Below are 22,541 nucleotides of genomic sequence, written 5' to 3' on the forward strand. Positions count from 1 at the left end.
TTTTGAAAATAAATGGAAGAAAAAAATATAATATTTGGCATCAACCTCTTTCTCTTATAATCCAAAAAAAATAATATTCAATTGAATTGTTGATTCAACAATATCACAATCCCAATACATAAACTCACAAAATCATATATTCTTTACAAAACCACCACCTCCACTAAAATCTCTTTCACTTTAATGGATACATGCATATATTAAAATATATTAAAATGTATTTCAATTCCAATAGGCCTAAAATTATTGTTGACTTTTTTATTTGATTTCATTAAGATGATTTTTACACTACAATTGAAAATATTAAAAAATAAATATATGAAAAATGCAATCAAAGAGAGATAAATTAGAAACAGAGAGATAATTTTTTTATGTTCCTTTAGAAAGAGATGAAATTTATAAAAAGAAATAGAAGAAGATTTTTAACTTCTATCACCACTCAATAGTTAATAAAAGTTATAAATATATATTTTTTTGAGAGATGGAAATTAACTTTTTAATTGGTAACCAACAAAAATTATCAAACACTAAAGATCTTTATAAAAAAGATGGAGGGCAATTTTGAAATAAAAATAGGTCACTCCAATAATAGCAATGATGTAAAACTTGAAGCAAAACCAAATGAACTGAACCATTTGTAATATTTTGGTTGTTGTATAGTAGTCTAACATCAAAATATAAGGAAGAATATATTGTATGACATCAAACACCTTCAGTCATGGTGGTCATCAGGATCACATAACAAAAAGTTCTAAAAATGAAGTTGGAAAATAGAGATTCAAATATATGCACATAAAATCCAAACATCACAGCAAGACTCTTAAATTCTTATTAAATTTCTAATGGTGGACATATACACAGCAAGACATGTTCCAATTGAAAACATTACAAGTATTTGACCTTTGACATGCTAAATTGCTAGGCAGAAACGTGAGTGTATTTTGTAATGTTGCTCATAGTTTTTGATAATAGCATGCTGCCAGATGATCATTCAACGAATGTTTCTTTAACTTCACCATCTGCACAAAGTTTAAGATCCATAAAATTTTATGTTTCCCTACAAAATACAGATATGAAAAGAAAATCTTGTGGCAAACTAAACTCGGATAAGATTGTTCACAATGTTGCATCTCAAAAAGTTATCTAAGGAAAAACATTTCAATTGAAATAGAAAACCAAACACAAACCAAAAATTATTTGGCTTCAACTCAATGGAATTCTCAACTATTAAGAAATCAAATAATCAAACATTAATTGAAACCTATAGTGAACTCACAAATTTTGAGGTCTAACCTGGGAGTGAAACGGCCATGGCTGCTACTTCATCAACTAAGCAGCTTAATTTCTTTAAACATTAAAAAAAACATAAGAGTACTAGTATAAAATCAAATAGTTATCAATTTATTTAGAACTGAATGTAAATATTCGCTAATTCGAAGCTTAATATTGCTGGTGCAAGTGGTCTCAACAACGTTGTTGAGCTTTTATTCAAGAGTTGAGCTTTTATTCAAGAGTTGAACCAGTCATAGCAAAAATATGATCAAATAATTCTCAAATACCAGAGTACTAGTAGTAACTGTTTTCAACTTCGCAAAGCAATACCCAAATTACTAAATAGATACCTTATCAATGTGAGCGATGGTAAATGAGTCAAATTTATAACGCAGCACCACAACCTCGTGACATAAGCTCTCTAGATCCGGGTGGTTGATATCCCAATCACCTAAAAACTGATGTTTGGAAAAGAAAAATGAATAGAAAGCGAAAAGTAGTAATGGACAAATCTTAACAATATCTAAACCAACTAGGAAGAATATGAAACTACTTGAATCCAAAAGAACTTTTCTTTTTTTGGGAAAGGGATAGTTTCTCATAATTTTTTGTGAGCAATATAGCTATGTCTCTTGCAATATACAAATAATGCATACTGTATAATAGAACAAACCTGATTGATAACTAGTTCGGAGTTTCCTTGGACATCGATCTTTGTATATCCTTTCTTTAACGATTCTGTCAGTCCTAAAATTAATCCGCGATACTCAGCAACGCTAACTGTTTGGTTTCCCAGCCCTTGGCGGAACATATACAGCTATGGAGAAAAGAAAACATGAGAGTAAGCTACAGATCTTGTAAGTAAATAATATAAAACGTAATGAAACATTCAATTGAATTTGATACCACAGTCGCATCTTTATCACTCTTTCCATGCTCTTTTACAAGCAGGATAGCTGCTGCACCAGCTGGTCCAGAAAATCCAGTTCCAGTTGATAATGATGCATCAGCTAATCCAGAAAATCCATGTCCAATTGATGTTGATAAAGCAACATCTCCAAAAAATCCATTTCCACTTGATACACCACTGAATTGAAGGATATAAGTAAGCTGCAAATAAGATATTAAACTTTAGAGCTAACATATGATTATCAAAACTTCATACAAGATTTCAATTAGCCAAATATATTCAGAAGATTTTTTAAAATGTACAAAAACAAGCAATTCATATGGAGCTTGGACACTCACCATATTCATTAACATGTTCTCTTTGCCAACTAACACAGATATGAAACTAACATCTAAGTCATCTAACTCGCATTATTGAACTAAATAAATTAAATATAAGTTTCAGTAAGCATATAATTTAATAAATGGTGTGACATTTTTTTAAATTTTTTTTTCAGGAAACATCTTTTAGGTTTAAAATATTGATATCTGGATTAAGTAATTTCACTGATTAACTCTCTGTATATATTTGATATAGAATTGATTATCTCTAGAATTAATTTTACTAAATCTATAAATGATAACTTTATTGTTCAATTGCATTGAAGAGAGAGGAAATCAAAATGCAAGAAATCACTATAGATGATAGCACAAACAGTATTTTCGTAAGATCGTTAGGTTAATCAAAATCAAAAGCTACTCTAGTGTATCTTCAAACAAGTCACCATTGCTTTACGGTAACGAAAATACTTAAATCGTATCAACATGAATTGCATTCTGGTAACGAAAATGCTAAGATCATATCAACATGAATTGCATTCTGGTAACGAAAATGCTAAAATCGTATGAACATGAATGCATGCATTTTGAGAGAGGAACAATATGAAGATGAAGAAGATGAATCACTTACCTGCGTTTCACTACTCATGGCTTCGAATCCGACGAAGAAGACGAAGCTGAATCGCTCACTTGTAATTTCTCTCTCTGGTTTTCAACTCCAATTGTTGCTCTAATGTTTGTAAAAGAGTCACATTACTATTTATATAACTAAAGGGTTTGTTATGAGAAACTGTAACAGAATTTCAAACACTAACGAACAAGAATAAAATATTTTCTTCAATTGCTGATATTTCAATAATGAAAAAAAATTAAAATAAAATAGAGGTAGAAGATTCTAGAATAAGAGGTTTGTTACAGATTTAGTATTCCAGCACAGCATAATAAACTCGGTAAAAAGTAACAAGATTACGGATTACTCTAAGCGATAGTATTAAGAATTAGCCACTGTAAATGCAGTGAATGTGTAAGTGTTAGAAATAATGGCTATGGTAATTTTGTAAAATTGTTGTTGCTGTCTATTATTTGTGAGACTAACTGTCTCATGCTTCGAAAAATTAGTTGAGATGTTTTCATCTTTTAATTAAGGATAATGTTAACTTGTGTCCAAGGGGGTATATGTTAAACTATTCATAAATAGAAAGTTTATATTGAAAAAAATAATAAAAATATTAATTATAAAATTTTGATAATGACCATGCACAAGTTCCAAGAAAATATTTCTACAATTAGTTCTTAACATGTACCCCTAGGGCACAAGATAGCATTACCCTTTAATTAATAGTGTTTTTGTACTAATATAATAACATAAAATTACATAATCCTATTTTGACAATTTCTGAAATAAATACTCCCTCCGACCTTATTTAATGTCTTTTCATTTTTATGGCTTTAAATATAAGCAAATATAAACAAATCTAAGTGCATTTAATGTCTTTATTTCAAAAACATTTATGTATTAATTACTTTAGTGGAAAACAATTTAATTGAGGGTATACTAGTAATTGTGTTATCTCTCACATGAAATCAAGAAAATTAAATGCATTTAACTGTATTTCTTAGTAAGTCTGAAAATTGTCATTTTACTTATAAATCATGCCGAAGTAATAGATTATTACATAATCATATTTTGGCCATTTTTGAAACATATACTTTGTACCTTTTGTCCATTTTTCAAACAAAATAATTGTACCAAAAAAATTCATTGTTTACACTATTTACAAAGCCAAAATGACATATGTACACCTTATAATTTTATAACAAATTAAAATTAAAACAAATGATTAAGTAACAAAAACAAGAATCAAAATACAAAGTCTTGTAGATCGTAATTCTCTTATGTTATTTATCACCGGTCGTTAAGCATCCATAATAAAATTAAAATGCTTAAGTTAGGTTGTGGGTTAAGTTATCTTGTAGTCTATAAATAGACTGCTCTCTCAGGTTGTTGAGAGATGGTTAATCGTTGGTTGTTGAGAGAATAGTTATTTTACAGCCACACATTTAAAAGCGTAGCCTAAAATGTATATATACGACGCAGCCAATTACACCACTAAGCAACGGTTTTTAAAGCATTGTCTATTCTTCCGTTGTCTATTGTCTATTCTTCCGTTGCCTAAAATTAAATATTATGTAGTGAGATTTTTCGGCAGATTTTAATTTTAGAAGCTAAAACAAAATGAAATCCAACTTTAAAGAATCTTATCAAAAATAAAAAGATATAGAGATGAAAAACAAAAACACACATAAATTATTTAAACAAAAAAAGCTATGTTAACACATAATTTAACACAAACATCCGTCTATTATATTCTTCCGAATATAATTTGCGGTTTTTTAAATAACATTTTTATCTTAAATTCTGAAATGTTATAGTATAAAACTGGTAAGACAGTTAAAAAGCCAATTAGTTGAACTGAGTTGTCGAACCGAACCAAATAGAAGTTAAAATAACCGAACTGTTCTATTTAGTTAGTGAATCAACTCATATTGCATAAACACTTTTAGAATCGAATCGAAACTAAAACCGAACCAAATCGAAATTGTAACTGAACTGAACCGAAACTAAGAATGAAAAATATTAAAAACAAGTTTTAATTTTTAATTTTAAAAAATAAAAAATAGTTGAATGGTTTGGTTCTTTAAAAAATGTTTTGCTTTGGAAAAAATGAACTTCTAACGATTCGATGCGGTACATAATTTAAAATTATGATTCAATTTGATTTTGAATAAATTAAAACGGTTCAATTCGTTTTGAATATATTTTTTCTATAGTTTGGTCCAATTCAATTCTAAGCATATCATGAACAACCCTAAAAACTGGTGTCATACAGTGTGTTAGAAAATTTGTGTCAAAATAGCATAGCTTGAGGGCTTATTCTATATTTTTTCTAATAGGAGGGCTTATTCTATATGAAGCATAAGTATGACATGACATTGTATAACACATTTGTTGTACTATATGAATATTAATGTAGATTTAATTTTCTTAGTTACCTTATCACTATGATAATTTGTTGCATCATCATATATACATCATAATCATCATTAAAAACTATTTCGTAGTTAGATATCTCAAGCTCATTCTCTAGGATAAAACTTTCAATCTCATATGCTTTGGTCTATAGTTGACTAAAGACTAAAAACTTCTGGATGGCAAAAATTTCGAACAGAATAGATTGGGTCCAATAAATCGTAGTGAAAGTTATATATTCTTGGGCGCATATACCTAATGGCTAGTAAAATGAATTGAAGTATAGGTTCTAAGTATATTTTGATCATTTGATTTATGTTGATAGGTTCATCAAATGCAACTCCAACCAATAATGTACTGAACCATTTGTAATATCTTTGTGTTGTTGTATAGTAGTAGTCTAACATGAAAATATAAGGAAGAATATATTGTATGACATCATCAAACACCTTCACATTCATGGTGGTCATCATCAGTATAGTAAAGACTTCTAAAGATGCACATAAAATCCAAACATCACCTTAAACTGCTACTAATGGTGGGCATATACACAACAAGACATGTTCAAATTGACAATATTACAAACATTTGAACTTTGACATGCTAAATTTGCTAGGCAGAAATATGAGATGATTGTAATGTTGCTTTTAGCTTTCCAGAAAAGCATGCTGCAGATGATCAGTCACTGAATGAATCTACGTCAACTTCAACTTGACCATCTACAAAAAAATTAAGAACCATTCATTTTTTTTGTTCCCGTAAAAAATACAGATATGAACAGAAAATGCTGTGGCAAACTAAAAAGATTATTCACAATATTGCTTCTCTAAAAATTATCTAAGGAAAAAAACATCAATTGAAATAGAAAACAAACAAAAACCAAAGATGATTTGTCAGCAATGTAATTCTCAAACATTCATTGAAACCTATAGAGAACTGAAAAAAGTTTTGAGGTCTAACCTGGGAGAGAAATGGCCCGGAATGCATCATAAGCAACTGCATCGATTAAGTCCTTTAAACATTACAAAAAAAAACATGTTATTCGTTAACTGAGAGGCAAAAACATAAGGAGTTACAGTATAAAGTCAAATAAATACCTGGTCAATGTGATTGATGGAAACTGATCGAAAGCTATTACGCAGCTCTAAAGCCTCATCACATAAGCTCCTTAGTTCCGGGTCGTTTATTTCCCAATTACCTAAAAACTGAATGATATTTTCATGTTATCAACATTGAAGTAACGAAAAATATAGTAATAATGCGTAGTATATATTAGAACAAACCTGATTGACAACATGTTTGGAGCTTCCTTGGACAGTGATCTTTGTATATCCTCTCCTTATTGTTTCTTTCAGTCCTAAAATTAATCCGCGATACTCAGCAGCACTAATTGTTTGGTTTCCCAGACCTTCGCGGGCGACAAACACCTATGGAGAAAAGAAACCATGAGAGTAAGCTACAGATGTTGTAACTGTAAGTAAATAATATAATGCAATGTAATGTTTGATTGAGTTTGATACCTTAGTCACAAGGTGATCATTGTCCGCACGATCTATTATAAACAACATAGCTGCTGCACCAGCTGGTCCATAAGATCCATTTTCACTTGATGTTGATGAACCAGAATCTCCTATTGATGTTGATGCACCAGCATCTCCTTTGGATGTTGATGCACCGGAATCTCGTATTGGTCTTGTTGCACCACCGAATTGAAGGACCAAAGATAACTGCAAATAAGATATAAAACTTTAGACCTAACTTATGATTTCAGTTAGCACCGTATGAACATGCATTGCATTATGGTAACGAGAATGGGAACAATATGAAGATGAAGAAGATGAAGAAGATGAATGAGTGACCTGCATTGGACGAAGCTCAGATTCAACAGTGGAAGAAGAGTCAGCTGAATCGGTCTTTTGGTGTTTGGGGCACATGGTTTCTCTCTCAATTCTTGCTCCAATGTTAAAATAGAGACACATGCATTACTATTTATATAACTAACTCACTGGTATGTTATCACAAACTGTAACAGAATTTCAAACGTTTACGAACCAGAACTTTCTAGAATAACAAGTTCTGTTACAGCTCAGCATAACAAACTCCGTAAAAAGTAAAAAGTAACATGATTAACCACGGTAATTTGGTGTTGGTGTCTATTATTTGTGAATCTCACGTGGTTTCTAGAATTTCAATTTGTCTCACTTTCAGTTTTGGGTCGAATTTAGAAGTGTTTGTGCAATAAATATAACAATTCCATTATTTTAATTTTAGTGTAATTCGAGTCGACAGTTTAGTTCAATTCCTGATTTTTTAGACTTATTAGTAGTTGATGTATTTTAGATTATTAGTACTTTAATTTTATCGAATTGAAACAAGTTTAACAAAAGGCATTTGGATGAAGTGAAGTTCTATTCAGCTTAATCGAAAATTATTCTTTAATATTAAATCATAAATTGCAAAAATATTTATTTTATTAAAACAAAACTTTGTTGCTAACTCAAAAATTATAAAAATAAATAACGGGTTATTCTCTATCATTAATTTCAATTGAATCAAAATTCTATAAATCATTAAAGAAACAAAAATAAAAAACATATTTATATTTATTAATCCAATCATGTGATAAATTAAGAAAATTTCTTAATCCCATATATAAATTACAAGGGCACCATGCGAAAACACAAAAATACTCACAGAATTTAGAGATACATCTTTGAACGTACCTTAAATCAATCAAAATATAATTTAATATGAAAAAACTACGGAGATGTATCTTCCTAAACATTATAGAGATGCATCTCCGAATGCTATTTGTACATAACGCGTCAAAACCTTTCTTCCTCATTTGCTAAAAAACAATTTTTTCTCTAAAACTTTTTCAAAATCACATTGTCTCAAAATCAATCAAGCACATCAAAGTCTCTTCAATCATCACCGAATAACATCAAAGAGCTCATTCAACTACATCAACTTCCAAGATTCCTCACTTCTTGTAAGTTTTTTATTACTTTAAACTTTTTTGAGTTTTTATATAAATTTGTAGAAATTGTTTATTAGGTATTGAAATATATAGTTTATGCATGTTTAATAGTTGATACATTATGAAAAATATGTTTCATAGTTAAAAGTGTTGAGATATAATATAATTCAAATTGTGTGAGGCTCAAACCCATTGTTAATTAGGGTTTGTTATATTTGTTACTTAGTACTCAAGTCACTTAGGTGTATATAATTAGATACTTTATAATTCAGTTTTGTAACACAATCATTCTTCAAAAATAGTAATCCTTATTTTCTTATTCTCTCTCTTTCTATTCTCACTAAAAATGCCTCATGCACTAACAAATTGATATCTAGAGTTTCGGTTCAATTTTTGACCGTGCTTTCAACAATCACACGCCAATGATCATATTTTCAGGATCCTGGATTGTTAATCAATTGCTATAAAGATAAATGATACTAATTAATGACATTCCAAATTCTCTTCCAATTCTTGACGGCAAGAATTAGATCTGATGGAGAAAATAAATGCAATCTCTCTTTGACTTTCATGAAACCCTAGAAGTGGTTACTAATGGCGTTCCTGAGCTTGCTGAGAATGCAATCGATGCTCGGAGAATCGCGAACAAGGAGGCGAAGAAGAAAGATTGCAAGGCTGCGTATTACATTCAATCAACGGTAGAGTCGGTGAATTTCGATAAGATCTCTCATGCTGAATCAATGAAGGAGGCATGTGATATTCTTGTCAAGTACTATGAAGGAGGTGAGAAAGTCAAAGTCATCAAAGTCGTCAAATTGAAGACTTTGCGACGGAAGTATGAATTGCTGCATATGGGAAAAGATGAAAAGATTGTATGCTATGTTTCGAATGTGTAAAATCTCGAACATCTCATGAAGGGTTATGGTGAAACCCTAACTGATAAGATGATAGTTGAAAAGATAATGCAAAAATCGTGAAACTATGAAACTGGAAGACTTAGTTGGTTCATTTAAGGCACATGAGATTAGGAAAATGTCATCGTTCACCATATGATCAACCAATATCTCGTCTTCTTCTTCCATTAACAACATCGACTTCGGCTTGTTCGTCGTCGTTAGTTTCGCAAAAAACTTGTGACAGATCAACGATCTGAAACAACTGATTTTGTTGTAGTAAAATATATAACTCAATATCGTATAACCCATGAATGTTCATGACTGAGAAACATATTTTGAACATCTATATCATCTCAGATCTTTAGCTAAAAAAACTTGACTTGGTTGTTGGCAAAAATAATTGGATTTTTGTTAATGATTTGTGTCACCAGACCACACTACAACTTCTTTTCTATTATCTCTTTCAAATGTGAAAATATTGATCGTCTATTTATTGTAACATCGGTATTACCAAAATTAAAACCTTATATGTCACACTAGAGAACATGTACATGTTGTTAGGTATACCTATCGAAGGTAGAGCTGTTAATGGTAGAATTAACCAAAATAGTGCAATATGCGAAAAAGTTTTGGGAGTCCTTTTGTGTGAAAACACAACAAGGGGTCAATGTATTAATCTAAAGTATCTTAAACAATACTATTTAAGTATAATATTAACCGAAGATTCGATTGAGTATGGAAAAAATTAAAATCCAGTGTTATATTAAGATACTATTTGATAATTTTTTATTTCCTGAAATTACTGGTAATACGGTAAATATTATGTATTTACTTTTGTTAAGAAACATAAATAAAATAAGAATATATAGTTGAGGTTCAACTGTTTTGTCTCATCTATATAGTTCTTTGTATAAAAATGCACAAAGAGTACTTCTTCGTTTTATTCTGGTATTTTTTTTTCTTCAAACATGACGTTGGCCGAGAATGTCGTCACTCGCCCCTATCAACAAGAACAGATTCACATTCCCCTTCGCAACAAAATAAGTTTATCTTATTTTTTCCTCTTGCTTACTTTATACTATAACTAACTGTAAATAATTTATTTTCATTCTTTTAGGTTTAGGTGGTTTGTTCTATGGATGAACTACAACAAATGTCTCAAACACGCTGTAATAGTCTATCGAAATCTTATAGACCACCTTAGACGAGACAGTGTTTTACAACTAAACAATTCATTAGAATCTAAATTTTATTTTAAATATTACTAAATTTTACTAAACAATTCACATTCCCCACTAATTACGCGTACATTTGAGAATCAGTTCAACTGATGTGTCCGTAAATCCGAAACTTTATTCTGTTGACATTATACAAAATAAAATGCATGTTATGCTTTGCAGATGATGCAAATATCATGATACATGTAGGGACTTATTAAATGTGGGGCAAAATTGGGATAGAAGAATATGCCAACATGTTCAAAGGTAAAAATGTCTCATTTTTCTAAGAAAATTCTGAAACAAGAGATCTCAAACTCATTTATTTTGTCCATCCATTCAGGCTATGCCTTTTTATACCTAGGTTTAGCTAAAGGACAAAGTTGTACATCGAAGTTCCTTTTCATAGCCTCAACTATCATGTCGAGGTTAATTTGTTAAGGCTCGACCGATCTACTTTCAACCATTATTAGAGCTGGATGATGTTGTAAAATTTGCATTGTTACCCTTTAAGAACATTTTGGTAGACATGTTCCAAGGTGTTCAAATGAATTTTTAGTTGTATAGTACTAAAAGGTATTCTTGCAAACACACCAATAGAGAGAATTTGTAAAATCTAAGCTTGTGAATATCTTTTTCTTGTTGTATAGTACTAACATTTTAATCAAAATATAAGGAAAAATATATTGTATCAACAAGAAGTTTCCTTTTGGTATCACATAACAAAGACATCACAGCAACACTTTTAACTCCTTAAGCTGCTAATGATACACATTTACACAACAAAGACATGTTCAAATTCACAATATTACAAACATTTGACCTATCACATGCTAAATTTCTAGGCACAAACGTGAGCCGATTGTAATGTTGCTAATAGCTTTTGATAATGGCATGCTACCAGATGATCAACAAATGTCTGATTCTTCTTCAACTTGACCATCTACAAAAAATTTAAAATCCATTAAACTCATTGTTCTCTATTAAAATACAGATACGAAATAGAAAACCAAACGCAGACCAAAGATGATTTGGTTGCAATTCAATGGAATTCTCAATTATTAGAAAATCGAAATAACCAAAACCTATAGAAAAGTAACAAGTTTTAAGGTCTAACCAGGGAGAGAAATGGCCCGAACTGCTTCACCATCAACTGTGCGGCTTAAGGTCTTTAAACATTAAAAAATAAAAAGAAGATATTTTTAAACTGTGAGGCAAAATCATAAGGAGTTGCAATATAGAATCAAATTTAGTCAGAACTAAATGTAAATATTCATATAATTAGGTGCAACTATGTATAGTTAGGATGTCGAGTTTCTATTCTAATATCAAATATTATACAAACACATTGGAAATAAATAAATACCTGGTCAATGTGATTGATGGAAAATGATTGAAAGCTATTACGTAGCTCCAAAGCCTCATCACATAAGCTCCTTAGTTCCGGATCGTCGATTTCCCAGTTACCTAAAAACTGTTGTTTGGAAAAGTGAAGAGTAGTAATGAAATGTATCTCTATCTTTTTTGCTCTATACTAATAATGCAAACCTGATTGATGACAAGTTCAGAGTTTCCTTGGACAGTGATGTCCGTATATCCTCTCCCTAACGATTCAATCAGTCCTAAAATTAATCCGCGATACTGAGCAACGCTAATTGTTTGATTTCCCAACCCTTGACGAAATCGATGCAACTACATACGGAGAAAAGAAAACATGAACATATATATAAGCTGCATGTTGTAATTAAATAATATAATATAATGTAATATTGAACTGAATTTGATACCACAACTGCATATTCATCACTGTCCTCAACATCTTTGACACGCAGCATAGCTGCTGCACCAGCTTGCCCATAAAATCCATGTCCAGTTGATTTCGAAGCACCGGCATCACCTCTTGATGTTGAAGCAGCAGCATCAGGTCTTGATTTTGTTGCACCACTGAATTGAAGGATATAAGAATGCTGCAAATAAGATATAAAAGCATATGGAAGTTGGACAGTCACGAAGAGTGAAGAAATATGTATTGAAGAAGCTAGTACTGAAGAGAAGAATTAAAATGCAATATAGATCATGATAGCACAAACAGTGTGTGTTCAAACAAGTAACGAAAATGCTAAGATGGATTGTATTTGGAGTGAATGAAGAAAAGAAGAGAAGAAGAATATGAAGATGAAGAACCTGCAATGTAGGGCACATGGTTTCAACTCCAATTCTTGTTACTCCGTTTTGTATAGCGTCACTGTCACATTACTATTTATATAATGTCACACACAATAACAGAATTTCAAACGTTTATTTTAATTAATAATTTGCTTTAAATTTTAGAAGAGATTCGTAGAACATTCTAGAATAATTGGTTTGTTACCTATTTATCATTACAGCTCAGCATAACAAACTCTATATAAAGTAATTATTACAGTCGTAAAGTAGTAAAAAATAACAAGATTAACTGTAAGTGATAGTAATAAAAGTTAACCACGGTAACTGCATTGAGTATGTATGGTAGTGCTATAAATAATGGCTATCTTTTCTGGTATATTAAATTATCAGGAGTTTAATGGGTCTTCATACTGAAATAATATGAATAATCTTTTTTGGTATATTAAAGACAAAAATATATAAATGAATCATTTAAATGATTTTTTTTAACATGTGGTCTTTTAAATTTTTTTATGGTCTTTAGAGTGATTTATATATTCTTTTTCTCATATTTTTAACATTTAGAAATGTGTGTCAGTTGTATTTTCGATTGTACTTTATCATTTTCATACTATTCAAAATAATTGCATCCATAATTAGCACATTCAATCTGTTAAAAAAGAGTAACGGTACACACACTTAGTAACTTAAAAGACCAAATTGTTACAAATTTTTTTGAAGGACTGACTTGTTGAACAAAATTAACTTAAAGGATCTTTGATATAATTTTGCCTTTCAATTTTATCAAATTGGAACAAGTTCGAATTAGAGGAAATTCTCTTCAACTTATCTAAGAAATCATACTTTGATATCTTTTATTTATTTATTAAAGAACAAAAATCGATTACAGCCTATCAATGTTAATTTGGCCATTAGTGACTATTGGGTCTTCCTCAACCCAAACATAATTCCTAGTGTTTTTTGCAACCTTGGTTAAAATGTGAGTCACTTGTTACCCTATCTTCTATCAAACAAAACCTTAACCCTGCTTTTCGGCTTCCTTCTCCATGAGAAATTAGAGAATAATCCGGAGGAATTTGTGGTGCTTGAATTTCTTGAGGGTTTAGTTGATTTTGGTTATTACTCCATGAGAAATTGGGGTGATTGCGCCAACCATGATCGTAAGTTTTGTTGTTGCCAACATAGTTAACAAAAACTAGTTTGCTGAGCATTCTTCAAATAAATTAACACGTCCACAATACACCCTGGCAATCGCTGATGCGTCAGTAACTACCTTTACAGATTCATGCTTTGTCACTCCAAGAGTCATCAAATTCTTCACCATCTTGTGGATTTGAGCCACCTGAGCAACAAGAGTTATACTCTTAGTGACTTCATGAATACTAGCAGGTCTCTTCTGAGTTAAATTAGAAGATGTCCTAGTACAGGCCATTGATAAGTGTTACCAGTGATACTCTCGATCAACTTGTAGCCTTCTTCATAAGATTTATACAAAAGAGCTTAATCACTTGAGACATCTAACATGTTTCTTGAGGAAGACACCAATCCATCGTAAAAAGTTTCAAGTTTAATACATATTGGTATGCCATGGCGGAAACATTGTCTAAGTAGCTCCTTAAATCTTTCCCAAGCATCAAATAGGGACTCGTCCTCCACTTGTCTGAATGAGGTTATCTCATTTCTCATTTTGGCATTTTTGGAAGGAGGGAAATACTTTGCCAGAATTTTTTTAGCTAAATCATTCCACGTGGCAATGGAATTAGGCTCTAAGGAATTTAACCAACTCTTGACTTTATCCCTTAGAGAGTACGAAAATAGCCTTAACCTGAATGAATCATCAGTGACACTAAAAATCTTAAAACTATTAGCAATATCTAGGAATTATCTTAAGCGTAAGTGCTGGTCTTCGTTGACAGAACCTGAGTACTAGCCCGTGGTTGCAACATTTGAAACATCACAAGCTTGAATTCAAACGGTGGTGCATCAATTGTTGATCGTATGATCCCAATATTCGTGGCATTTGGGTCAAAGATTCCATAATCTCATTGCCCCTCATCTTTTTGAGTGCGTCATGTGGGAGTTCAATTATACTCACCATTCCCAGACACTCAGTTGTCTCTTCTCCTCCTGCCTTGAGAGATAGATAAATAGAGGACATGTTTGATGATGAGAGTCATCTGATACCGGAGGAGGCATTGACTACCATAGCTGAGAACGACTGGAGTTAAGTCGAATGGTACATCATATGGTTATTCAGGGTGTCACATTTGTAAAGACAAAGTGTCATACAACATACGATATCAAGTTTCAATGATGACAAAAGACCATCATGCACATCTACGAACAAATGCAACACATTACCCACCATATCCTTTTCCACGTTATTCTAAATCTACTATAATCATTAAAAACATGTAGACAAAGTGTGATCATGACTAAATACATAAAGAATCACTAATCACAGTTTCTTTGCAGATTTGAAGGCTTTGAGTCGACCATAGGGGTCAGCTCAAAGCTCACGGGTCGGCGCAAAGGCTCTGCGCAAACTAGAAGGGGTCAGCGCAAAATCACTTGCGTCGACGCATAGGGTCGGCGCATAGCTCACGGGTCGGCGCATAAACCCCTTGAGTCGACCACACGTCAGCGCATGGCATAGTGATGCTATCCACGGGTCAGCGCATGAAATGTTTGAGTCGACCATAAGGGTCGACGCATGCCCCACGGGTCAGCGCACGCCGACCTATGGTCGACCGTTCGCGCGCAAACTCAGTTTTCTGAGTTATTTCAAATTTTTGAAATACTGTTATGTTTGTTTGTTTTTGTCTGTTACTATATATAGAAGTCAAAACACTTCTATTAACTAACATTTGCTATTTTGAGTTCAAGTGTTCAAGGAAACAAGAAAGAGTGAAAAAGGTGTCAAAGATTCATCATCTTCATCTTCAACAGTCCACAATACATCAACTGCACACAATAACTTTTGATGTGATTCGTGATAGATTGAAGGTGATAAGGTTCGAAGTTGCGATTGAAGAATCGGGTTCGAGTTGAAGTCTTGGCAGGTTCTTTCTTGAATAAAACCGTTAGGGTTTTATCCTCCAATACCGGTTTGCGTTTGGGGGTTTTTGGACGAATCGCTTCATCAATATTCAGCCGAGCGAAGGTGATTGAGAAGAGGAAGTCTTCGTCAGTCTAGTAGCGGATTCGGTGGCATTGAAGTGAAGGATTCGGGTTCGACTCGTTGTGTTTGAGATCAGCCGGGCCGAGGGTTTGAAGAACGGAAGATTCTTCAACAAAGGGGCTGGAATCGGAGGTCTAGCAACAACGATCGAAGGTCTTGATTCATCTTGAATCAAGGAGCAAGGATAGGAAGCATCATTCAACACATTGGAAATTCTGTGTTTACTTGCTTTGCAATCCTTGTATAAACGGTTAAAGTTCACAGGTGATATTTAATTAAATCATCTCAATTCTATTTTTAGAATTGAGGGCAGACGTACCCCGAAGCGAGGACGGCGGGGGAACTGCCTCATCAAATCTCTGTCTCCTTTAACTTTCTGCATAATATGTTTTTCAGCTTAAAATTTAAGTGATTTTAGTTTAAGCAATTTTTCACCAAACTTTGATATAAGTTGAGTAAGTGATTAAAACTGATGTTGGAATACTAAGTACAATAACATATTGTACTAGGATAAATTGACTTACTTACTCAACTCAAATATCACTTGGAGTGTTTATGCACACCAAGTGTTTGTAAAATTGCCTAAGCCAAAGTTGCCTTAAGTTTGCACTGAGTTTTAATTTGGATTTTGGTTCATTGGAACTAGGCTTGCTAGTAAGTGAACTCTATCATTGATTGTGCAACTAGTGTAGTGAATTGTATCTCATTTTATCTCTCATCCATTAGCTTAACGCATATCCGGCTTTCCAATAACGGTTCGTTTTTAGACTAAATTTTCCTCGGTCGCTTCCGCACCTAAAACAATTTTAAAACCAATTTTTCTTTTAAATTGGTAGCGCCGACTCAAGTTTTTAACTGGGATCTATTCAACCCCCCCTTCTAGATCCGTGCCATAGTCTAACAAGTGGTATCAGGAGCTCCAGTTCACTCCGTGCTTCAAAATACAACGTTGATAGAAAATGGCTAACGAACCTAAAGGGGCATACAATAGAGCTCCCGTTTTCAATGGTGAAAATTATAGTTATTGGAAAGACTGTATGCGGGTGCACATAAATTCCATAGATAGAAAAATATGGAATGTTATTCTCAATGGTCCAATTGAAATAACCATGACCAATGAGAATAATGAAATAGTGCCTAAGCCTGAAGCACAATGGACCGATGATGATGAAAAGAAATACAACTATGATTGGAAAGCCAAAAACATCTTAATCTCCTCATTAGGGGTAGACGAATACTATCGTGTATCCCATTGTCCTACTGCTAAGGCCATGTGGGATTCACTTCAAATTGCCCATGAGGGGACAAACGATGTTAAATTGGCTAGAATCAATACACTAACGCAAGAGTTTGATCTCTTTTTCATGGAGCAAGGGGAAACCATTGCCGACATGCAAAAGAGATTCACTCATCTAATCAATCGATTACATTCACCAGGTAAACCTATTTCCAATGATGTTGCTACTAATAAAATCTTAAGATGTCTTAACAGGGAATGGCAGCCGAAAGTGACCGCCATCAAAGAGGCAAACGATCTTACCATATTGGACTTGACAACATTGTTCGGCAAACTACAAGAGCACGAACAAGTTCTATTAAGCTTGGAACAACATGAAAAGAAAGATAAGAAAGACAAAGCCAAGGTGAGCGAAAAGAAATCAATAGCTCTAAAGACTTCCTCCTCAAAGTCTCAAGCAAAAGAGCAAAGTGATTATTCATCGAGTGACGAAGAAGAAGAGGACAAGAGTGAAGATATGGGGCTGTTCGTCAAACGCTACAACCGTTACGTAAGAAAGAACGACATCCAACATTCTGAGAAGAACTTAGTAAACTTCCGGAAGCAATCTAGGTTCTCCAAAAATGATGACTCCAAAGGAAAAACAACTAGAGGGTCGTGCTACAAGTGTGGAAAGCCGGGTCACTACAAACCGGACTGTCCGATGAACAAAAAGACAAAAGAAAAAGATTCATACAAATCACATAAGAAACCATCAAAGCCAAGGAGGGCATACATTGCTTGGGAAAGCGATAGCGACTCCTCCGATGATGAAAGCTCTAGTGATGAAGATGAAAATGCAAATCTATGTCTCTCTGCTCATCAAAAGAATAAGAAGAAACAGGTACGACATGCTAAATATGAAAATTCCTCTAGTATGTCTCATCATGAATTGCAAACTGTTTTTGAAACTTTACACTGTGAAGCAAAAGAGGCCTTTAAAAGGCTTGCCTCAAATAAGAAATTTTTTTCTCATTTAGAACAAAAAATTCAAGAATCCGAAAGGAAACTTGAGGCACTTAAGGCTTCTATAGTGGAAAGCACAAAAACAAGTTATGAGGATCTTAAAAGTAGAATGATGAACTTTGGGTGTGATACTTGTTACATTTGGCAAAGTGAAGTAAGGAAACTAAAAGCCAAACTTGACAAGGCTCTTGAGCCCAAGATTACATTTGCTATTGATAAATCTAATTTTCGAAAAAGTATGGTTAATCCATATCAAAAATACAAATATGTTGTAAAGGATGAAGATAGCAAAAGTAATCAAAATGAAAAGTTCTCTTGTCTTTATTGTTGCAAGAAAGGTCATTCCATTGCTAAGTGTAGATTTAGGAGATTTTTGGTTCCTAAAGGCATTTATCAATGGGTGCCCAAATGCAACCATCTTGTTCCTCACCACTCAGGACCCAATAAGCCATTGGGTACCTTCTTTTGTTAATTATCTTATCACAGGTACAATGCCTCGAGACTACCGAGAGAAGATGGGTTCTCGACAGTGGATGCTCAAGGCATATGTCAGGAGACATATCTCTCTTCATTGACTTCGTGGCTAAGAAGAAGGGATATGTAACTTATGGTGACAACAACCGAGGAGCAATACTTGGTAAAGGTAGTGTAGGTAACCCCTCTTCCACTACTATTTCTGACGTTTTGCTTGTCGAAGGTCTTAAACATAACCTACTTAGCATCAGTCAGTTATGTGACAAAGGATACAATGTATCGTTTTCAAAAGATTGTTGCAAAATTGTGCATACTGATGATAAGAAGAGCATGTTTAATGGTCTTCGTGTGAACAATGTCTATATGCTTGACTTAAATGAAGTATCGTTAACAAGTGACAAATGCCTTGTAACAATGAGTGAAGACTCATGGTTATGGCATAGGCGTTTAGCACATGTTAACTTTGACTTACTTAACAAAATAGTCTCAAAAGATCTAGTCCTAGGTCTCCCCAAAATTAAGTTCACCAAGGATCACCTTTGTGATGCTTGTCAAAAGGGGAAGCAAACGAGGATCTCTTTTAAATCCAAAAACATCGTTTCAACAACGAGACCTCTCGAGCTTCTCCATATGGATTTATTTGGGCCATCTAGGATTAAAAGTCTAGGAGGAAACTATTACGGTTTCGTAATAGTGGACGACTTTTCTCGATTTTGTTGGACTATTTTCTTAGTAAGTAAGAGTGACACATTCGCCGCCTTTGAACGATTTGCCAAGCTTTCCCAAAATAAACTAAATACAAACATTGTTGCAATTAGGAGCGATCATGGAGGTGAATTTGAAAATCACTTATTTGAAGAATATTGCGGTAACCATGGTATTGATCATAACTTCTCCGCTCCACGTACTCCTCAACAAAATGGGGTTGTGGAGCGTAAAAATCGAATTTTGGAAGAATTGGGAAGAACAATGATCAATGAAAGTGGCCTACCAAAATATTTTTGGGCTGACGCCATTAGTACGGCTTGTTACGTTTTGAATAGGGTGCTTATTCGCCCCATTCTAAACAAAACACCGTATGAACTTTTAAAAGGGCGAAAGCCAAATGTTTCTCACCTACATGTCTTTGGTTGCAAATGTTTTGTATTGAACAATGGAAAGGAAAACTTAGGGAAATTCGATTCCAAGGCCGACGAAGGTATCTTCCTCGGATACTCTCAATCTAGCAAAGCATATAGAATATACAACAAGCGATTACTTACTGTAGAAGAGTCTGTACACGTTACTTTTGATGAATCCAATCCGAGAAACGTCGGAAAGGGTAGTGTTTTTCATGGTGCAGGTACATCTACCAAAGACATACTCAATGGTGGCGAGCCGGGGATTGATCAACCCGACACAGTCAAAATTGAGGAGGACAAAGATGTACTTCATGATGAAACCGTGGTAGATCATCCGCCTTCAAACGATGATCTTCCACAAGCTTGGAAGTCCTCTAAAGACCATCCAATCGACAACATTATCGGAGATATCTCAAAGGGTGTAACAACTCGGTCTAAGCTAAGTAATTTCTGTTATCACTTCGCTTTCGTTTCGCAGATGGAACCTAAAAACCCTAAAGAAGCCCTACTCGATGAACACTGGTTTTTATCAATGCAGGAGGAACTTAATCAGTTCACCAGAAATGAGGTTTGGGACCTTGTCCCTCCTCCGCGAGATCATCGAGTAATCGGCACCCGATGGGTGTTTAGGAACAAGCTGGACGAAAACGGGGTAATAACCCGTAATAAGGCGCGTTTAGTCGCGCAAGGGTATAACCAAGAGGAAGGCATCGACTATGAGGAAACTTATGCGCCGGTTGCCCGACTCGAGGCTATACGCCTTCTCCTTGCCTACGCTTGTGCAAAGGATTTTAAGCTATTCCAAATGGATGTTAAGAGCGCTTTCCTTAACGGTCACATAAATGAAGAAGTTTATGTCGCACAACCTCCGGGTTTCGAATCCCATGAGTATCCTGATCATGTTTATAAACTGAAAAGAGCTTTGTATGGTCTCAAACAAGCTCCTAGAGCTTGGTATGAGAGACTAAGCAAGTTCCTACTAGATCAAGGTTACTCAAGAGGAAAGGTTGACACAACCCTCTTCATTAAACGTCAAGGAAAGCACTTGATATTAGTGCAAATTTATGTAGATGATATCATTTTTGGATCTACTAACATGAATCTTGTGAGAGAGTTTTCTGACCTTATGCAGGGCGAGTTCGAGATGAGTATGATGGGGGAGCTCACATACTTCCTCGGTCTGCAAATCAAACAACTCAAAGAAGGAACCTTCGTGAGCCAGACAAAGTATTGTTTGGACCTTATCAAGAGATTTGACATGGCAAAAGCTAAGGCCATAGACACCCCCATGCCTACGTGTACCAACTTGAACAAAGATGAAGACGGTAAGGAAGTAGATGTAAAACGGTATAGAGGTATGATTGGTTCACTCCTTTATCTTACTGCTTCCCGTCCCGATATTATGTTTAGCGTATGCATGTGTGCAAGATATCAATCATGTCCCAAGGAATCCCACTTAAAAGCCGTTAAACGGATACTTCGATACCTATCCGGTACTCCGAAGTATGGACTATGGTATTCCAAAGGTAATGATTGTTCCTTGGTAGGTTTTTCCGATTCCGACTTTGCCGGTTGCAAATCGGATAGGAAAAGCACAAGTGGCACTTGTCACCTATTTTCAAACTCTTTGGTTAGTTGGCATAGCAAGAAACAAGTTTCTGTTGCTTTGTCAACCGCCGAAGCGGAATACGTTGCCGCCGGTAGTTGTTGTGCCCAAATCCTATGGATTAAGCAACAACTATTGGATTTTAACCTCAAACTTGAACGTATTCCCATCTTTTGTGACAACACGAGTGCTATTAACCTGACCAAGAATCCTGTGCTACATTCCCGCACCAAACATATCGAAATTCGACACCACTTTCTTCGGGATCATGTAGAGAAAGGTGACATCGTGTTTGAACACGTAAATACTGAAAATCAACTAGCGGACATTTTCACAAAGCCGCTAGCCACTGAACCTTTCTTTCATATTCGCCGAGAACTTGGCATTCTCGATATTTCGGAACGGGCACTTTAATCTGCTGTTTACATTATTCCATTTAAAACCTTAATACTGCACTTCTGACAAATCTATGTTGTTGTAAGCACATGTCTACTGTTCACTAAGTCACTCCGGCATTAAGGTGCTATTGTTCCTCTTCCTCTCTCTCTGCAAAATCTCATGACTACAATAATTCTATCTCAAAATGATATTGTTTATATATATACGCCTGATATATCTCTTTGGTTGTGTATTACTGTATGTGGTGTTAATTATGCATCAAACTGGTCATTGCATGTGCTGAGTAGTGAAAAATGAAAATTTTAAACTGTATGAGTCGACCGCAGCAGGGTTATGGTCGACGCATGATTAGATAACTTTTGCATTTTCTCAAAAATCAAACAGTATGCGTCGACGCATACAGGGGTATGGTCGACGCATCGCTCAAAGATTTCGTTTTTCTGCAGAAAAATTTTAAATCATCTCTCATGCATTCACATCATTAAATGTGCAATTACATTCCATCACCTTTCAAACTACCCACTACTTTGTAACTTGCATCTACCTAGTGGCTATTGGTCTTTGATCTTCCATCTTCCCAAAACCCTAACCTTTCCACTATAAATTGGGAAAAACCCCTCTCTAGAAAAATCACTCTCAAAACCCTCATTAAACCTTCTCTCTATATCCAAACACTCAGTCTCAAACCCACTCAAATGGCTTCCTCATCACGCAGACCCTCCGGCAAAA

The 22,541-nt window shown here is 34.1% G+C and overlaps 2 protein-coding genes and 1 non-coding gene across 3 annotated transcripts; 1 reads left to right on the forward strand and 2 right to left on the reverse strand.

Moving 5' to 3' along the window:
* Positions 1-865: 865 nt before the first annotated feature.
* On the reverse strand, positions 866-3,209 carry LOC127107319 (uncharacterized). Its single transcript, XM_051044615.1, has 6 exons — positions 3,131-3,209; positions 2,179-2,382; positions 1,946-2,089; positions 1,623-1,730; positions 1,294-1,345; positions 866-1,019 (listed from the first exon to the last, which is right to left on the reverse strand). The coding sequence occupies exons 1-6, from the start codon at positions 3,146-3,148 to the stop codon at positions 988-990; spliced, it is 558 nt and encodes a 185-aa protein (XP_050900572.1). The 5' UTR covers positions 3,149-3,209; the 3' UTR covers positions 866-987.
* Positions 3,210-5,077: 1,868 nt separating this feature from the next.
* Positions 5,078-7,464, reverse strand: LOC127101921 (uncharacterized). Its single transcript, XM_051039347.1, has 6 exons — positions 7,390-7,464; positions 7,051-7,257; positions 6,814-6,957; positions 6,628-6,735; positions 6,491-6,542; positions 5,078-5,121 (listed from the first exon to the last, which is right to left on the reverse strand). The coding sequence occupies exons 1-6, from the start codon at positions 7,462-7,464 to the stop codon at positions 5,078-5,080; spliced, it is 630 nt and encodes a 209-aa protein (XP_050895304.1).
* A 6,907-nt stretch (positions 7,465-14,371) lies between these two features.
* LOC127109329 (small nucleolar RNA R71) lies at positions 14,372-14,478 on the forward strand. Its single transcript, XR_007796643.1, has one exon. It is a non-coding gene; the product is annotated as a small nucleolar RNA R71 (small nucleolar RNA).
* Positions 14,479-22,541: the final 8,063 nt, after the last annotated feature.

The sequence above is a fragment of the Lathyrus oleraceus genome, chromosome 7, assembly GCF_024323335.1.
Source record: "Lathyrus oleraceus cultivar Zhongwan6 chromosome 7, CAAS_Psat_ZW6_1.0, whole genome shotgun sequence".
NCBI lineage: Eukaryota > Viridiplantae > Streptophyta > Magnoliopsida > Fabales > Fabaceae > Lathyrus > Lathyrus oleraceus.

What these genes read in the sequence shown, in the direction of transcription:
- LOC127107319 (XM_051044615.1), bottom strand. An exon ending in CCGAACTAGTTATCAATCAG is followed by an intron (nt 1,731 to 1,945) that starts GTTTGTTCTATT and finishes TCCAAACATCAG; the next exon opens with TTTTTAGGTGATTGGGATAT. An exon ending in CATGGCCGTTTCACTCCCAG is followed by an intron (nt 1,020 to 1,293) that starts GTTAGACCTCAA and finishes AACTTTGTGCAG; the next exon opens with ATGGTGAAGTTAAAGAAACA.
- LOC127101921 (XM_051039347.1), bottom strand. Translation starts at nt 7,464, where the DNA reads ATGTGCCCCAAACACCAAAAGACCGATTCAGCTGACTCTTCTTCCACT. An exon ending in CTGAGCTTCGTCCAATGCAG is followed by an intron (nt 7,258 to 7,389) that starts GTCACTCATTCA and finishes TCTTATTTGCAG; the next exon opens with TTATCTTTGGTCCTTCAATT. An exon ending in CCAAACATGTTGTCAATCAG is followed by an intron (nt 6,736 to 6,813) that starts GTTTGTTCTAAT and finishes AATATCATTCAG; the next exon opens with TTTTTAGGTAATTGGGAAAT.